Here is a 20,124-nt window from a genome sequence, read left to right on the forward strand (position 1 = left end):
GACTTAATATGTTAGTTTTGCATATGCCTGCCATAAAAGCAAATTGAAATGCTTAAATTTTCTTATTCTACAGCTTAAAAACTTGTCTATCTATAGATGCAGTGTTGCAAAAAATTGAATTTTATTCTGATTATCTCTGTGCACTGCAGTAGACTTAAAGCCTTCTGTTCTGAGATATGGTGAACTTTCCATGTACCTGTCAAGTCAGATCTTTTTCATGCATGTAATCAATATTTATTGGACCTACAAAATAATCTACATGCAAATTAGAAGTCATTCAAGTACTTCCTGTAGTTAGTCCTGCTGCACTGTGGCAAAATGTGTTGTTCTCTGAGATATGTTCAGATAAATTTATTGGAAATTAAAACGTTTTTAGCAAAATGGAAATAAATTATTTGCATCTTGAAAGTTGCAAAACAAAGTATATTAAATAGAGTATTTTATTTGATATCTGTAAATCAGAATCATGATACTGCCTTTCTAAAGCATTCTGACATTTTTAGATATTGTTTGCAATAAAGTCATGGATTTAATTCATTCTCTGAGTGATAGTATAAAATCATGATTTTTTTCCATCTTTATTTTCTCTCTCTGCTCCAAGGCTTTTTACTATAGCAATCTTTCTCCCATATACTTGCCAATGATAAGTAATGTAGCATTTCACTGCTGCAGCATAACATTTTGCTTTCACACTAGTCATTGTCCATGCTTCCTTCATAAACTGTAAAGAATTAACTACATTGACAAAGTGAAACTGAATGTGTCACAAAGACTTCCAGATATCTCATTTTACACTTCTGCTAGTATGACCTTTTAATCAGTATTTTATTTTTATATTATTTTAGCATGAGATTAGTATAAGATTTTTACTTATTTTAGTATAAGATTGACAGCTGTGGCACAGTTCTGTATGTTCATATGTAAGTCTTGCTGTGCAAAACTTTGCTAGGAGAAGACTGACTGACTGATGCAGAAAGCAAAAAAGTCTATGAACAAAAGAATCGTTATTTCTGTGTAATTTTTAAGTATGAAGCCATCAAGGTATGGACTACATCTATAACTGCTAATGGAGAATATTTTCTCTTACCCACTAAAAAAATACAAGCATCTAAAAATCCAAATGTAAATCATTAATTTTAAGTATAACTTTGTTTTGGCTTTTGTACCTGAGAGTGTTCAGACATTTTAATTGCATTCATTATATCACTTAATCTGTTTAGAAAGTTCTATTACTGTTTGTCTTACACAGTCATTGCTACTCTCAAGACTGTATTTTTATTACTGTTATCTTTTAAGTATAGATGCCAGGAACTTTACTTTTCTGACATATTACTACAGACACTGCATAGCCTTGATGTCATAACAGCTATTATGACGCTTAAGATGGGAGTGATTTGTTAATGTTTTTGAGTGAGAATATATGTGTAGGTTGAATAGCAGATCATCAAAAGTTTCATTCAGATTATTAGAACATTTCATAAATCCACTATAAATGGTTTTACAGAGGTTAAAACTTATTTCTAAACTCACTGAGAATTTGTGGTGTTAAATCCATGCATGTTTCTTGGAAGTATTAACTGTAACCTAGGGGAAAAAGTAAAATAACAAAGAGGCCAGTTGTGTTATTTACTGAGGCATGATCAAGTACTGACAACAGGTGAGACATCTGGATCCTCTATAATGCTGCATCTGTCTGCTGGAAACTGTCCACCAAAAACACTTTGAATCCAATTCTGAGGGAGGTGGTATGACAAACAGACAAATTACAAAGTCTTGCAGCATGCTGGCTGTATACCAATCTAATAATTAAGGCCCATCTGTGATAGGCAGTACAAGGTACAACTGCATGACAAGTGAATTCACAAGCAGATGTTACAGAGAAAACTTGAGTGTGGAAAGATAATATACGGTCATGTAGGAGTGTGCTACTAGGAAATCTTGAAGGTATATTTGGCTGAAATCAAGTTACTATAAATCTAGGAAATTTCGGGTGCAAAACTGAGGTAAGTTGTTGGTTTCTTAAAAAAGAAACAACACAGCTTCAGCAGAGAAACTGAAAGAGAAAATGTGTAATATTTGAAATATTATACATTTCAGTATAATAAGGAACCATTTGAATTACTGAGCAGCTCAGTGTGATTACCCTAAAAACAAATTTCAGCAGCTATTAGTAATGTACTTTCAACTTAAAATGTACATTCTTATGTCATAAGAAGCAGTTCATAAAGATCTTCCACTAAAGACTTTGTCTATGTAGTGAAGAAATGACTGCTTATTTTGACTCCTGCAAGAGCACTTTGTGCCTGGATTTTTAAACAATGTAAAAATAACACTTTTGTATATTTGAAAATGAACACTAACAAGAGCACATTTAGTTTGCATGAAAATTACAGGCTTGATTGTCAATGCAGACAAGGCATCCAGAAAACAAAATGGCTTTGATTTGTTATTATGTGAGTTTTATTCTATATCTAGTTGTTTTAGTTGTTGTTTTTTTTTAGTCTTCAGAAAGGGAAGAACTGGAAGTATTATGTACTGCATATGTGAGATATACAGAATATCTGTAGACAACTTATGCTACAATAATGCAGTACTCCCAAGTATCTTTCAGAAGAAGACATTTCCTGTTATATTTTTCAGATATTTCCATTAGTGATCCTTCTTTCAGAAGTAACGAATCATCGTGGATGTCATTTGCACCCTTTTATATCCGACATAAGACCCATATCAAACTCCAGTTTCAGCCTCTATCTCCAGACGGTATTCTGTTTTACACTGCACAGCATTTGGCTACTCAATCAGGTAAGGATATTCCCAGTTTGCTAATATTATACATCCAGGTGCTTTGGTGAAAAAGAAAAGCAGCATATTAAAGTGATGCAGGTGTTCAGTCTCTGTAACTCATTGTCCATGGTGACTGGGTTTTGAGCTGTGTAAATAATCATGTTCCTGAGAACAATCATGTAATAAAATTTTGCATGAGTCCAAAGCCAACAAAGATTTAATGAAGTGATTCAACAAACTGTTTTCCCCTGAAAAATAATAGTAGCCAGATCTTCAACAAGTATTTACTGATACTGCTTCCGTAAATCCAGTGCAGCTACACCAGGATTTACAGCCCAGGGTTTGGATCAGTATTTTAAAATGTACCAAAACAAAGCAATATAAAAACCTATTAAACTGAAGTTAAGCAAAAGTGACCTGTGAAAGAGAACTGATGTTCATCAGAAACTTAATTTTTTCTTTTGTAATGCTGAAAAGTTTGCTACTGCAGCATGCAAAACATACATATTCTACATTTGCCAGATATGCAGAGTGAAAAACAAATTAAATAAATAATTTCTGCTATGTACAAAAGTATTGCAAATTTTACTGAGTAACCATTCCTAAAACTCCATGGCAAAAAAAATAAAAATAAGTTGCCAAACAGTGCAAATACATTTTGAAATTTATTATTAAGGTGTAATTTTATGACATACTTTATTAATGTATGTAATTTTTATATGGCATTTGTATGGTGGCTTGCATGTTTTTAAGCAGAAGCATGATGTATCACTTGTAATGTGATTTTAGAGCAAATTTTTCACTTGTAATAAGTAATACTCTGTGCAAAACTGGGGCTTTGTATGATAAAAAAAACATAACTGCTCATCATGTATTTTTATATTTCTTTGTTCGAGGTCTAGAGCTTTGAGACATTTCTATAAAGATACTTGGACATGTATGCATATAAATGCACATATACCCAGCTTACCATCTTCTTATTCTATACACAGCTGCTTTAACAGGCTACTATTAGGTGAGATTGATAATATATCATACAGTGCTGGCTTGTCTTGTTCTAATTACAACTGCACTCAGAGAAGCAGCTTCAAAGAAAAATAGATGGCACAATACAAATACATTTATTTGCAAAGAACTCTGTCTTCTACAATGAATCTTTTATAACTCTATCACTCATGAGCCAAACTCTGAGATTCTCACTGAATAGTTCTCTCCTGTGTAAACTAAAGCATTATATGGGCCATGAAAAATAGAAGAGAAAAAAAAGGATCCCTCTCAAGAGAACCCTGGAATAGTCAGAGGTCATGGAAGCAACTAGCATATAAAGAAATTAAATATCTCTTTGGCAGCATTAAGGAGAGTGCTCAGCCTGTTTAACTTGGGCTAGGAGTGGTTTACCATGAGCATGCCCTCATTCTGTTGCGATTCAGGAATGTTTAGTTTGCATTGAAAGGAATATTTTCTTAAAGTCACTCTTTAGAAACATACCAAATTCATTAAAAAAAAAAAAAAAAAAAGAAAAAATCAAAAAAAGTCTTCTATAGAGTAATCTAATTTCTTTACACATTTCCTACTCCCCTTTTCACTGTCCTGAAGTTTGAAAGATTTAGGAAAAGCTAATCGTGTGGCCCTTAATATTTGCCTTTATCTAATCCTGTCAAATCCAGACAGAATTAGACTGATGAAAGACTCAGAAGTATTCTTAGCAGCCAGCAGATGTGAAAGAGCTTTCTGTTGGGGATTAGTTTACAAAGCACTTTATATAAATCCTTTTCTTCTGTGCAGTTATGTAAGATTTAATAAATTGATTGTCCAAACCGCAGGATTTTTTTTTCTAAACTTATTTTTAATAGAAAATAATTAGGACATTAGGACATTTCCCCTTTCCCTTCCCTTCCCTTCCCTTCCCTTCCCTTCCCTTCCCTTCCCTTCCCGCAGGTAATGCTGCTTTTGTAAAAGAAATAAGCTCTGACTACGCAGCTAATTTAGGAGTGATACTGAGTTGTAGCATGTCACAGTGACACGATTATACACTGGCTTGTTACCCAATGTAAATAGTACACTGGGACTTTCCCTGCAAAGGACTGCAAGGGCATTCTCTATAAGAAAAAAAAAAATCTTAAGTGAAGAAATAAGCATAAGACTTTCCTTAAAACATTTCCTTCTTCTTTTGTTCTTTCCAAAGAACATTACACACATTTCTAGAGAGGGTAGTCTCTTTATTCAAATCTTGATATGCTGGTCCCAGTCTGTGCTTGTCTAACAAACTGGTTACTTCAGTAGACACATTTAAGCACTTGGCAAATTAGCATAAATGGAAGATATCCTACCAATCATTTTCTGTTAGCAGAAGTTCCTATAATTCTGTCAGTCACAGGCTTTCTTGCTTTGCCAGCTCTTTCTGAAGTTCCATCTTGACTTTCAGTAATAATACTAATATTATTGAATAATTAATTATTAATCCGTGCTGTTCCTGTGAAAATCATTCCAAAATTTAGCAAAATTTTAAGTGGCTAGTGGTTAATAATAATTTGGGGTAAGAGAAGGGAAGGGAAAGGAAGGGAAGGGAAGGGAAGGGAAGGGAAGGGAAGGGAAGGGAAGGGAAGGGAAGGGAAGGGAAGGGAAGGGAAGGGAAGGGAAGGGAAGGGAAGGGAAGGGAAGGGAAGGGAAGGGAAGGGAAGGGAAGGGAAGGGAAGGGAAGGGAAGGGAAGGGAAGGGAAGGGAAGGGAAGGGAAGGGAAGGGAAGGGAAGGGAAGGGAAGGGAAGGGAAGGGAAGGGGAGCGTACATTTTTTAATTTGTAAACTTGCAGATAGAAAGACAAAAAGTTTTTTCCCCTGCTCTGATTACTTGTTTTATTCTAGCAAGATAAATATTTGGGAGATGCAGATGGTTGTATGAACTGCTTCTGAGTGAGATCTCTGCAAATAATACAGCATTTTTGTGGAGTTCAGCAAGGTGTTGGTAGAAGGTCAGCCCATTTCACATTTTCTTCAGTGCAATGTATCCTATTCCTACCAACAAAAGTGTGAGATCCCCACTAAATATCCTTTAATTCAGCTGGACGCCCATCAAATGCTTGAGCAACGTATAATTTAGTCCATTTACATAGAGACCACTCTACATATTTGAAGTCCTTAGCACTCTGGGTAAAAAGCAGTGAGGAGCATTATTTTTTTCATTGAGTCATAGCATTACTGAAGCTTTACATTTGTTCATAAAGGTGGAATATGTTGTAGGCTGCCTACACAGTTCTTAAATTCAGGCCAGGGTGATGGAAAGGTTTGATCCCTGATGAGATGAGAAAGAACAGTTATTCTGGGTGACTAAGAAGGTAGTCAGGTTAATAAACAGAATAGGATGACTCACACTAAATTTAATACTCAACATTTGCAAAGCCAGTGCTCTGTCTCCTTTTAAAAGGATTATGTTACCTACCTGGTCTGAAAAACCTCCACATTTTAACTCCTGATAAAGCATTTCAGTTTAAAAACCTGAACTAAGAGGTAGCAAGTATGGGTGTATGATGGCTACTTGCTTTTCTAAGACATTTTTATGGTGAAAACCAGATCATTCTACTGGACTAAAATCCCTTGAAAGTATTCAGAATAGCTGGAATACACATGCAGAGAAAAGCTTTGTTTTCCTAATCATAAACAAATTGACCAGTCTACCCACTTTTAGAAGACAATCACAGGGGTTAAGTCTTCTCTCTTATACGCTTTTCATTTTCCAACAGCGGCATCAATTCTGCTTTTTTTTTTTGCTAGTTTTAGGATCATTTGTATGGACTAAATTAGCAGTGTAGGAAGCTGAGCTGTTCACTTATCTATGTGAAGGAACACTCATCCCCATTGTCCTGAAATCCATTGTATATGAAGACCTGTTGGTACCCGTTTGCCACTGGCAAGCAAACCAAACATGTGGCAACAAAATTGAGATTGCTCAATAAAGGTGACTCATCCTAGCTGCTGAAATATGTCCGAGTGATAGTGGTGCGTAAATGAGGCTGAAAAGTTTCTTCACTGAGAACAGCATTTTTTGAAACACAAGGCTGAATAGTTTGACCCAAAAAGAAATAACACCCAACCCCTTCTAGATGCATCAGCATCACTACATCCAGGGGGTTGTTCTGAATCCTAGCTGTGCCCTTTTGCTCCAAGATGGTGCTCCAAGCATAAGGTGGAGTCTACCTATTATCATGGTGATTTTTACATGATTTGAGAGATTAACAGGCTTGGCTTGAAACCCATTCTTAGTTTTGCATTATCCATGAGATGCAGCTCTGTACATGCCATATAATAATGTTGTAATAACCCACAAAAGTGTTTATGTGGAGTAGCTCCTATAAGGCAATGCTTATACCTTAAAGGCACTGTGCTGTGGTCATCACTAGGTAAGAGAGCAAGTTACAATGGGTGCAATAAGCTGCTGTAACCTGTCAGCTGAGTGATGCCTAGCTGGGTGCATGCACTCAGAATGTGGCCAAGATAGGGTCAAGGTTAACAAGCCCCTAAAGCCAGCAGGAAGAAAACAAAAGATACAGGTCGATATACTGAATGTGAACAATGTAAATGTAGACATTTTACATTCTTAAATTCTGATAAATCACTAATTAGCCTTCCTCTTTAGGAAGAGGAAATAGCCACTGCAGAAACTACAATGCATGAAACAGGATGAAACTTCTGTACCGTCCATTGACAACACAGTGCCGATGATCAATAAAGGTTCCTGAAATAGGAAGTGGAAGGAGAGGGGAAAGAAAGACTAGAATAGAAACTGACATTCTGGCCTTGATTTAGAGGAAGCAAAGGTGAGGTAAAAGCAATACAAGGCATAGGCTGAGGCCAGCAAATCTACACACAGAGATGCTGTCGCAGGGCTGAAGGAAGTAAGACCATAGATCTGCAACCGCTGCCTAGAGCTCTTGTGACACGTACCCTGAAGACACATCAAAGCCTCCATCCCCAGCAGAATATCATAGCACTGAGGCTTCCGTTTAGTCACAAAGGAAGAGATAAAGGACAAGTATCATATGTCTTAGGAGTCTTTGTAAAGGAACCTACATCTTCAGTATGACAGGAATTTATTGGTGAGTTTCTGACAAACAAGGAGCCCTTAGGGAGATTTGCATCTCTGTTTTGCATTGGACATGATGACTGCATGAAAAGGGCAAATGTCACTGACTAGAAGACTGCATCCACTGCTTCCAAAGTTAATTAAAAGGATGTTTTGGAGGTCCGTTTGACCTTAAAAACTAATGGGAAATCCTCCTTACCATCAATGGAATAAAAACTTCTCATCTAAGAGCTCAGACTTAAATCTGTCAGACAGCAGATTGCTTTATTCACATACACATTGAGCACAAGCATAGACTTTGAGTCACTGTGGGGAAGACATTGTGAAAGAGAAGAGTTAAAAATACCACCTATGATCCCCTACCCATGGTCTGTCAGCCTAAGATCCTTTGACAGCATGTTCAGTCCTCCTAGTAAATGCATCATCATTAGGCAGATTTGGTAGTGAATGCAGTAACTGTAAAGATGTTTGGCCAATACAGCTGTGCAAATGTAATGGTGTCATCACATTTTACACACTGTAATGTTTCTGCATGAATAAAGTGAAAAAATAGAGTGAAGCATTCCAAGCATGCATTTCTAACTATACGGTCTTGATACATTACCATGTAGATGAGTTTCCTGTGGTGACATAAAAACACGGTGACCTGATACTGCTTAAGCATCATTCCCACTCAAGAGCAGGATACAGAGACTCACCTGCATGTCTAGATAGAGGCTGAACATGAAAGGGCGTTGCCACCATTTGGGAGAATTTAAACCCTGGCTGCATGACTGTAACCTACTTACAGATTTACATATTCAGAGTGGTAGAAAGCTGAAAATGTTTGTGATGCCTTCAGAATCAGTTGTAAGAAGTCATCCAAGCAGATATTGCTGTGGATAATCCAGATCTCACAGCAGTAGTTGGATGAACATATAGGGGACTTCTCATTAACTTCCAGTTTTAGCAGCTGACTGCTCAGGACACCTGAAGGAGCAGCTCCCAGAAGGAGCTGGCTTCTGGGAACTCAGACATCTGACATGGGAGCAGGTGGGATGCGCATTTGCAATGAAGCCTAGAAAATGAGGGTGGTGAAGAAAAATCAGTACCTATTTTAGGGTGTTGCCCTGTACTATGCGATAGAGAGACAATCCATTCTGAGGCTGAGCAACTTTGTCCATCGTTCATTTGGTGAAAACCATGAACTTGGGTTTACAAGTAAAGGTGTTGCTTTAAGCCCGTAACAGTTCCTTCCTTAAAGTCAACACTTGCTACAAAATCACCTTCTATTCAGGCCATAAAAAACCTTCTTATTTTGCGGTTCTGAACAGAAAGGTGACAGGGAAAGGTATATCAGAACAGAAATGAAGGCTGAAACTGTCAAAAATTTTGTTCAACACCCTGGGACTTGATGTGTGGCTTCAAGCTGCAGCTGAACTCAAGTAGCCTATTTCCATAGAGGCCGATGTAATATTATTGAGACAGATTGCCTTACAGGTCTTTGCACACCCTCCAATGGGTTGTGCAAAGGCTTGAGTGCACAGCAAAATAATGAATGTGAGTACCTATCTCAGGAGTCTCTGCTTTTTTTTGTGACAATACTGATGGGGATAAATAGTCCATGTTAGATGAGATGCTAATCTGAAAAGCCAGAAGCAAAGTTATGTGTCCTGTGTTGTATATTATAGAAAGGAGGGACCAGACCCAAGTTCTCGTCCTGAAAAAACTGAGGATTGCTTCACTTTCCTTCTTAACAAAAGCAATTTTCTTCAGAAGGGTTTTTGGTCCCAGTTAGTGTTTTGTTTAATGGGTTTGAATAGTACTAAAGCTAAAATAGTAGCAATTACTTTGCTTTGTGGCCTTCCATAATGAGACTGCTGAAGGGAAATTCAATGCTAAGGATGCTTTCTGTTTGTTTAAAAAGGTGTTGGAAGTCCTACAATAGCATAAACAGAAACCTCAGCTGTGTAACTCATTCCTCAGATAAAGGGCAGATAGAGGTCCCTTGTTGAAAATGTCATCGGTTAAAGTGAAGAGTGACAAAGACAAGTCCATAACTGGCCTTTAAGAAGTTGTTTCATGGATACTGAGCACAAAACACCTCATATTCTAGTCCCAAAATATTTTAAGCCAGATGTCCCTGAGTAGTACTGCTTACGGCATGGTAAACTTCATGGAGAAATACTGAGCTGAACTCTGGCATCAGTTTTCACATCATAAAGTTTATATTAAGACTCAGCTGTTCTTGCTAGAGGCTAAAAGGGCAAGTTGTCATATGCAAAATGAAAGAATATAACCTGAGGAAAGTGCCCTGAGAGCCTTGGAGAGCTGAAATTACAAAGTTTAACTTTGTTGTTCCCAACTAGCAGAAGGGTGAGTTACTTCTATCTGAGGAGAGGCCTCAAACCTGTGCTAAACATAATCCAGAACACTGAGCCATAACCTTCCCTCGCACTCTAGAGGGCAGGTGCTTGTGCAATGAGTAACCTAGAGCCGCAACACTAACTGTAGTACAATAGCGATAAGCAGCACTAGGTCTGAGTCAGAAACAAGGCTGCTGAAACTGCGTCCACTTTTGCTAGGCCTCACTGAACTACTGTTCTCTAATGGCATCTCAGACAGATCATTGTCACATGTGCAGTGCTATCAAGAAACTTCTCTGTAGGCTGGGAAGTCTTGGAGAAGTTCCAGCTTCTCCAGCACTTGATTACATTACAGACAAGCAAACAGCTCATTTAAGCAGCATCTGGTCAGATGCTTTCCTTCTTCCTAGGCAGCAAGGAATGAGTACTGACCTATGCAAGTCTGCATACCTGGGTAACAGATAGGATTGAGGGACACCAAAAGGGTAGTTCAGAAATGTGTTCTGATGCTCCTTTCTTACCTTGGGATTGAGGTCCTGATAAAAGAAATGGTGAAAGAAGTTACATACAAAGAGGTATGCAAGTGAGTACAACAGATTGTTGCAGCTGGAGGTAGAAAGCTAGAAGGAAGTGCTCTGCTTGTTGGGATTGGAGCCAAAACAACAAAAAGCCCTCTCCTTGATCTCCTTGTGGGTGTCCGGGACAGGCAAGCTGAGGCACAAAGCACATCCTCTACAGCCACCACTAGAACTGAAACATCTCTGAATGTGAGCCTAAGCAATTGCTCAAAAGAGAGGTACAATTTGAGTAACTTCCAAAATCTTCTAGCCATTCATTTTTAACTTTACTAAAAGCAATGTAATTCAGGGATTCTTTTTTTTTTTTTTTTTTTTTTTTTTTTTTTTTTTACACAAATAAATGAATGAATAAATAAATAAACCTACAAGAAAACAAATTTTATTCGGTGTACTAACAGGTACACCCTTATGAAAGTTGAATTTTTAACTAACCTGTACTTTCTCGATTTAAAAATATTTCTTCATTAGCAAAACACTACATTAAAAGTTAGGTTTTACTGATAACTAGGAAAGTATACATTCAGATTTAATAAACTTATCAATTTAGTAAGCTTAACTTAAAAATATACCTCATACCTATTACTTCCAAAAGTAAGGTTAAACTGAAAAAGTTGAATTGTGAAGGCAAATACCAAAAAGTTAAAAAAAAAGTGAACTTCGTTTGCACAAACTCTTTTGCTGCCCTCCTCTGCTTCACTGTCATTTTTCCCTGGCAGACTCTATCTCTACCCTCCATACCTTCCTTCCAGCTCCTGCTTCCTAACTTTTCCTATTTTTTCCTCATTTGTAAGTATAGTTCAAAGAGGTTTTGTCTCTCCTTTCATATTGCTTGTAAGGCCAGAAACACTGATAGTACAAGAAAAGATACCTCCACCTAATTCTTTGTCATGGAGGCCTCCAAAAGAGCAATTAAATAAATAAATAAAAAGGCTTATCTACTCCTACAGCTGTCAGATCATTAAACCCAACACAGCACAGTTGCAAAAAGAAGCTGGGGGGAAAGCAGAGTATGTTTGGTGCAGACAACCTTCAGTGTCATTAAACTGACAAATCCATCAAACCTCTATTCAGCATATGGAAATTAAGTTTATTGTAGCATTTATATCTCAGCCAAAACTTTATTCTTTTTCATGGGAACACCAACTCACATTCCCTGAATGCCAAAGTGATCCCATTTCCTCCTACCCCCCAGTTATCTAGCCTCTGTACCAAGGCAGAGCTTTTCAGAAAGCTGGGCATGTTTCTTTGAAGCTGAGAAAACATGGGCTCAGTTTCCAATAAGAGAAAAAAAAAAGTGGAGAACCACAAGAAGCTCATGAGGGAACATAGCCCTTTGTACAATTAATATAAAGCGAAGGTACAAGGCCACTGAAAATGTTACTGAATTGGGGAAATGCAGGCCTATCAGGATCATGAATATGCTATTTTTCAACACACTGCCTCTAAAAAGTAAAACTATTTTACACTGTTTTCTACAGGTGACTTTCTATGTATATCATTAGTAAATGGATTTATACAGCTACGCTATAATTTAGGAGACAAGACAATCATCCTACAGGCTGTTCAAAAGATCCACGCAGATGGAAAAACATGGCATTTGCTCAAAGCAGGAAGAGTTGGCAATGAAGGCTACCTGGACCTGGATGGTACCAACATTACTCAGAAAGGCAGCGCTGGAATGAAGGCGCTAGATGTGCACACAGATTTTTATGTTGGAGGGGTGTCTTCTCTAAGTCTTGTCAACTCAATGGCAGTAGAAGACGAACCCACAGGTTTCAGCGGCTGTATAAGAGAAATTTTTATAAATGACAGAGAACTGAAGCTTACAGCGACAGACCCCAAAGGTGGAGCCAACGTCGGTGACTGCGATGGAACAGCTTGTGGGTATTCAGTGTGCAAAAATAATGGAACGTGCCAGGTTGAAAGCTCAGGCTTTTCTTGTTCTTGCCCCCAAGGGTGGATAGGGAACACGTGTGAAGAATCCGTTCACTGTTCACAGAACAGGTGTGGGTCTCGAGCTCTCTGTATTCCTCAGCCTGCGTTGTTCTCATATACCTGTGCGTGTGCACTAGGCTGGTCAGGTAAACACTGCGACAATAAAATCAAATTTTTTACTGCAAAGTTTGTTGGTAACTCCTATATCAAATACATAGATCCTCTTTATGGAAAACGAGACCTCCAATATACCCGCATTTCTTTAAATTTTTCTACAAATCAAGCTGAAGCCTTAATGGTATGGATGGGAAAAGCTGAAGATGAAGACAATGATTTCCTTGCCATTGGTCTAGCCAATGGAACATTAAAAGTTGTCATTAATCTTGGTGAAAGAATCTCTGTTCCTCTAATTCACAGCAAAGACTCCTCCACCTGTTGTGATGAAAGATGGCATTTTGTTACTGTAATCCAAAATCAAACTTGTATTAAGGTGTATCTTGATGAGGAACTAATTATTTTTGAAGATATTGATCCAGACAGAAAATACACTGCTTTAAATTATGGTGGCATTTGTTATTTTGGTGGGTTTGAAATTGGCAGAAATATCCATACAGTCACTGCAGGGCTTTTTCAGAAGGAATTCACTGGTAAAATTAAAGATATTGCACTCTTCCAGGATTCCAAAAAGGTTCAGCTAATGAAAGCAGAAGGTTATAATGTCCATAATGGAGATCATAGAAATTAATTGAAAAACTATTTAAGATCCTTTAAAAGTGATACATTTCATTTTTGTCCTGCCTCTTGTATTAGGTGAAAGTGTAATATTCAGGAACAGATGTAAGAAAGCAATTAGTAAAATTGTCTCCAATTCCTTTTCTTTTTTAATGTTGAGTATTAATAGCATATATAAAATATTGTCAGAATTTTTACTTTACTCATAAGTACTTTTACATACATTTTGGTATTTACTTTATTGAAGAAGTCTGATTTTTTCTTTATTGTGCTAGAAATAATTTTGTAAACAGATGGTAATTAGCTTGCAAAAATACAGTATTGTTTGTAGATAAGGACAACCTACCTGTTTTTCCAAAACTAAGTTTTATTAGAATGCATAGCTTCTCTTCTGTAGTTTGTAATTTTAAGACCAAGAGAAAAAGCAGTATTTGTAGGTGGAAAAAAAATGTACTTGAGGTAAAAAGCGTATGTTAAAAAAATAACATGCACTGTCATAAAATCATAACACCTCTAGTTAATTGTTAAGTCCACGATGACTGTATTTCAGGTAATGAAGTTGTTCTTCCTACCTTCCAAGTCTCTATCCATTACATATACTTTTATGTAAAACAGTAGAACTTAATAGACTGCTAAAATATTATGTTTAAAATCATTCTTCTGTAAGGGTAGAAAAGGTATTTTACTTAATTACTGAGCTCATACATATCCACTGAGGCATAAAAATATGCCTACTGTATTTCTCCACCAGAGGTCTCCCTGATTTGACTACATGAAAACTTAACTATTTACAGCTGGAATGTGGGACAGTGGCAGTCTGCCTACAAATAACTCCAGTTCCTAATAGATTTAATAAAGTCGAACAACTGCTTTGCTTTAGCTATACCTTCTGGCTTTTATTCCTCTAAATGAGATGTTGAGATTTTACTAGACAAATTTTTAGCCACTATAAATTGAATTTCCATTACTATTATTTTGAATTTTTAACATCAAAAGTAAAAATAGAACACTTCAATATATAAATACAAAAGAAATCAAGTTGTATTTTAATCTGCTTAGACACATGATTTGTGATGGCATTTGTTTTCCTCATTTGACTGCTGACTTACTGTATAAATAAAATATATAAAAAATAGTAGTGATGGCTTCCTATCTTTTTCCCTTTTAACTTTACTATTGCTCCAAAGCACATTATCAACTCTTACCTCCTTGCATGGGAATTTTCCCAACAGAAATCTTCAGTGGGTACTGATCAGGGACAAGCAACTATTTTTTTTTTCTTCCTATAAAGCAGGTCAGGAACATAGACAACAGGCACAGCAAAACCAGGTGACACATGTTACTTGCCACATAACCATTACGAGCACGTGGCAACGAGTGCCTTGCCAGCAGTAAGAGATGACTCAAAGATTAACTGAGGGGCAGGGTGATGGAACTGCTGCAAGATGTTCTAATAAGGCTTTGCAAACAACTTTGCGAGGTTCTTTCCATCCTCTTAAGCTGCTCTGAACCCTCAAGCGATCGGGCTGATGCAGCAGAGCTTCCTCCCCTCTTTCCAACAAGTAACGGCAGCTCACAAAGCCTATTTGGCATTTGAGCTGGCTCCAGATTCTTCTCCTCTTCGTTTCTCTTAGAAGGGCCTTTTAAGGCCATGTGATGCTGGGGAAGGGAGCGTCTTTAGGGTTTATCCTGTTCTCTCTGGGGTTCCTGGTGTACTGCCAGTTCCCCACGAGTGCACGCTGCTTTTTGTGGTCTGAGCAGTGATTCAGCATAAAACAAGTAACAATTAATCAGAGCATTCCCAGCTAACACCAGTGTCAGAGGGAGAGTGACTGAAGGCAATGGAGAAGACAACAGTCCTTCACCCCTGCAGCAGTGGTAGTTGTTCCTATTACCTTAACTCAAGTTCTAGGACCAAATTCTGTCAGCTGTCTCTGCCTGTTCATTTAAAATCTTCAAACTCTACCTCCAGAGCTTTTTCACTTTGGCACTCTTCAGGCTTCGCATACAAGAGGCAGGTAGTAAAGCACTCGGCAAGCTTGGGAAATGTTTACTTACTCTTTCCAAACAAAATGCTTCTGGTAATTCTGACAGAAAGCACTCCCATTCTCTTCAGTGCAGGCAGCTGCGATTTTCACCACTAACAGTTTATTTTTAGAGCACCTTTGGACAAGTCAAAAGAAAACCTTCACGAGCAAAGCTACTGATTTAAAATGGATTTCAAACACAAACCAAGGTTGTGGTGCAGTTTTATATCTAAAGAACACTGGGGTAAATGTTTAAGCAACACAACGCGTGCATATTATTACCTGATGTAATCGGTGGCACTACTGCTATCAAGATCATGGAATTAATTTGGAAAAGGCTAATTTAATGTCATTTTATCACACTACAAAATTCAGAAGGATAAATATTGCTTCTGGTTACTAACAGAGGATTTTTCCCTTTAGAAACTTCTCAATTATGAGGCTAAGAAACATCACTGAATAAAAGGCTACTGCCCCCTTCATTTGGTGTAAGATTCTTTTTATTTTAGTTGAATTGACTGTGAATCTATCTGCAGGGTACCCAAATGAAATTTTACTTTAAAATACATCCATAATTAAAATGAACAGTTATTAGTGTGTTGTTAGACTGAAATGACCTTCTGAAAAAGAAGAGGTTTTTCTACAGCAAAGTGCAAAATGCGATGTCCATACATAAGGTAATGTACTCAAAATAAAAAACAGAACACTGAGAAACAGGACAATAAACCTAATTTTTGGTTTACATAATGGAATGTTTTTCTTGTTTCTAACAGACTAGACAAAATGACCAGGGTATTTAAGGAAGGGTAAGAGCAGGAGATTTTAGTTTGTATTCAGGTAGTCTTTTTTTTTTTTTTTTTCTTTTTTTTTTCTTTTTTTTTTTCTGCCTTTTAGTTTCTGAAATGGATGGCAGTCAATTTACTGAAAGTCCCAATGGTACAAATTTCCCTCTACCTTTCTCCCCTTTCTTCACCCCCCCCAAAACTCGGAATGACTTAGCCATAAGACCAGTGTGGCATTGTACAACTTAGCCTGCTATATTCATTTAGTCTACATTTTCACACCTATGAAATCAAACACACACAGTATGTGAGAAAGTTTTATCATTTTAGAATCAAAATATCCCTTAAAATATTTACATTTTACAGTAAAAAGGATAGCAAAACACAAAGTAATGTACAAGCTTAGGTATTCAAGTTTTTGAAGCATGGAAAATGGTGGGAGAAATGAATCAACTACCACAAATCATATTTTCAAGAACTTAGGTTAAAAATGCTTTCTTATTAAAACAAGTGCAGTTTAAAGCAATAACATTCGAGCAGCTCAGCCTTCCAATTTCTGGTCACAGACTGCTTTAGATGCTTAGGAAATACTTGAAAAACCGATGAAATACACTTGAATTATTTTATTGTACTACTGAATAATTTAAAAAACTCTTCACATCGCCGAGCATATTATATTTTGTTGTAGAATGTGTGGACTCTGAGGCTTTGCTACAATCCATAAAAAGAGTGCAATTTAAAAAGAAGGTTATCGTATGAAATTCATCTTTAAAATTATCAGAGCATCTTAAAACAGAAGAGAGCACAAATTACCAAAGGCAGCGACTATATTGCAGACTTGACTAAAGCCAACTTTATCAGCTAAGAAAATTTCTAAGCCTTTATTGCATATTAATAAAAGAAATCTTTAAAATTTTGAATATACAGCAATGTAAAATCTTTAAAAATATTAAACTCCTACTTCTAGCGATAGTTGGTATAATGAAAAAAGGATGAGTATTGGTACATTGAATGGTACCAAAACACAGACTTGTTTCTGCAAAACACCAACACTGAATAAAAAAGATGGCACAATCCTAGCAGGCTTTTTTTCTTTTTATACAAAGTTTTACGACATTAATCTAACAGTTTATTTAAATAGGATTTTAAAAGACTGCCTGCATCTTTTTACCTTTTGCTTTTACTTCTGTCACTGTGGTCCCTATGTCTATCTCTGTTCTTATCGCTTTCTCGTTCTCTATGCTTCTCTTTACTTTTCTCCCTCTCCTTATCTTTTTCTTGATCCTGCTCTTCCGTCTTAGGCTTTTCCGTCTTTTTTTCCGGATTTCTAGTCTCTCTGGGGCATTTTCCATCAGCACCCCTATCACTGTGTGGAAGCCGCAATTTTTCTTTGTCTCTATGTCCTTCCTCTCTACTCTTCCTCTCTCTCTCTTTTTCCTGGTTTCTGTCTCTGCGTCTATTTCTTTCAGAATCTTGCTCCCAGTATTTTTCATTGTTCCACTCTTTTTCTTGTCTTTCTTTCTTTTGGTGCTGAGAGTCACTATAAAATCTTTGTCTGTGTTGATCATTTTTTCCTCTACTGAACCCTCTCTCCAATTGCTGTTCTTGTCTGCCCCAAGGATCGCTATGACGTCTTTCTGGTCTCCTAGTGTCTTTACCCTGAAAAAAATTTTCTGGCCCCAAAAATCTGGATTGTTTGTGAGCCACTGGTAGCCCTTGTGCAATGGGTCCAGCATAGTGTGGTGGCTGACCTGATAAATGAGCTACAGGTGGCCATGGCATCATCGGATTTTGAGGAAAGCCAAAGCCTGGAGGAGGAAGAAGTGGAGGTGGTAAATGAGGAGGAAATCCAAACATAGGGTTGTTTTGTGGAGGGAAGTTATGAGGTGCAGGAGCCTGAAACTGAAATCCAGGTGGATTAGACTTAGGATGCTGAAAATTCTGTTGCGGAGGTCTAACAGATGAGAAGCTGCCAGGGCTTGGGACTTTGGAAATAAACTCAGAACGAGAAGAATTTTCAGTTTCAAAATGAGATGAAGTTGCTGCTGGTCCTCTTCTAAAAGAGTTCACTGTTTCAATGTTTTGCATCAGTGCATCTTCCTGTGACTGTTTGGTATCTTCTGCTTGTGATGCACTTGCGTTATCTGCTTTTGTTGCAGTTGAACTGCACTGCATCTCATTTGTTTGTGCATCGCTTTGATATGGGTTTAATCCCATTTCTCCAGAAGTCTGTTTATTCTCTGGTTCCATTTGTTCATTTCCTGAAACATTCTGTCGGTCTTCATTTTTGCTAGCATCCCCTTCCTTGTTTTCTGAAGCACTAGTCTGCTGGCTTCGTCCAGCTGCCTGTCGAGGGTCTCTCTTAAGGTTAATAAATTGTGGTGATTTAGAGGTATTAGCAGTAGTACCTTCAGCAGAGCTTGCATTACCATTGTTCTCATTTTTTTTTCCTGCACTTGATGAAGAAGAAAAGCTGGAATTTGTTGTCCTTCTAGTTTCCTGTGCAGTATTATCCTTGTCAGGCAATTGCCGCTTTGAATCATTTTCTTTACTTTCTTCAGTTTCTTTATTCTGTGACTGAGCAGATAAATTTGCTAAAAATGCTTCTGTGGAGACATCAGGAGGCTTTCCCTTTAGACTAAGTCCTATCAAAGTTCCAGCACTCCTTGCAGAACTTGAGGTCCCTACAACTGCTGCATCCCCAGGTGCGGTAGCATTAGTGGATTCTTGTGTATCATCTGAACTAGCCTTTGTCTCACTGACTTCAGTAGCTACTTCAGCAACATCCATGTTTTCTTCTTTTGAAGTTGTTTGTTCATTTAATAAAGGTATGTCTTCACTGGGACTCGTCTCTGGCTTACTTTGTTCATATGCCTGCCCTGTCGTACCCAACAGGCTTTGAAGAATATCATCCACTGGCAATGGTTTATTTGCTAGCTCCAGCGTGGAAGGCTGATTCTCCCACCCAACCAGGACTCCAGGAAGAAATCGGAGAGGCTTTGGTGGTTCATGTTTTGTACTTTCCACTAACGGTTCAATTACTGCTGAAAGATCATCTGTATTAGACTGTTGAGGTTTGTTTCTCTGCTTGTGTAGCACTGCTGTGAAGGAATTAAAAAAATCATTTTCCTCTTCGTCTTCTAGTACCAAGTCATTATGAGAGACCTCAGGTTTGTTTGGCTTGCTTTTCTTCTCTGGCGGCAAGCTACTCAAGGTACTTTCAGAAGCTTCATCCACAAAACTACTAGTAACACTTGTAACAGCAGTAATCTGTCTCTTCATTTTCTGCCGAATTATCAATCCCAGTAATAAATTTGGTCGATGCAATTCAATCCCTGCACAAAATTGTAACAGCAAATTATCATCTACTTATATTTTGGTTAAGGCACTCATTTTTAACAAAAATAACCCACAAACTTATATATTATGGAAATTATACACTTTATGACATTTGAGATTTCCATCATTAAGCAGAACTTATAATCAGAACTATTTCCAACATGAAAATTATGCCTTCAACCATAGCAAATTAAAATTGCTTTAAGTACTTTATCACCCAGTATAACTTCCAAATACAGAACACAAGACTGTTATAAAGGATGTCTAGTCATGTAAGAAAAAAAGTTAAACATCTAAGTGAGCTACAGTGACACCAAAGCACAAGAGTAAAAAAAAAAAAAAAAAAAAAAAAAAAAAAAAAAAGAAACAATATACCACTTGCAACAACGAAGTCTGGTAATCAATTTGTGTTGGATACATTTCCTCAAAGGTTTGACCAAGCCTGACTTTCCAAAATGCTTCCCTTATTCCAGAAGGGCACCATGTTTCAAGGTCTACTATTCTCTCTTCCATATGCATTTTGTT

At 37.4% G+C, this 20,124-nt stretch overlaps 2 protein-coding genes across 9 annotated transcripts in view; one reads left to right on the top strand and one right to left on the bottom strand.

Annotated features, from left to right (window-relative positions):
• EYS (eyes shut homolog) overlaps positions 1–16,412 on the top strand; it is a gene marked incomplete at its 5' end in the record, with an annotated part of 718,160 nt that extends 701,748 nt beyond the window's left edge. The window contains 2 exons of the mRNA XM_082756672.1: positions 2,641–2,802; positions 12,263–16,412. Of these exons, the coding sequence (XP_082612798.1) occupies positions 2,641–2,802; positions 12,263–13,464 (1,364 nt within the window). The 3' untranslated portion in view covers positions 13,465–16,412. The remainder of the gene's footprint in view (positions 1–2,640; positions 2,803–12,262) is intronic.
• A 151-nt stretch (positions 16,413–16,563) lies between these two features.
• Positions 16,564–20,124, bottom strand: part of PHF3 (PHD finger protein 3) — a 48,613-nt gene continuing 45,052 nt past the window's right edge. For all 8 annotated transcript variants that reach the window (XM_082756679.1, XM_082756674.1, XM_082756677.1 and 5 more), the window contains one exon: positions 16,564–19,595. In XM_082756679.1, the coding sequence (XP_082612805.1) occupies positions 17,428–19,595 (2,168 nt within the window). In that variant the 3' untranslated portion in view covers positions 16,564–17,427. The remainder of the gene's footprint in view (positions 19,596–20,124) is intronic.

This window comes from Aythya marila (genome assembly GCF_965140915.1).
Source record: "Aythya marila genome assembly, chromosome: 3".
In the NCBI taxonomy this organism is placed as follows: domain Eukaryota; kingdom Metazoa; phylum Chordata; class Aves; order Anseriformes; family Anatidae; genus Aythya; species Aythya marila.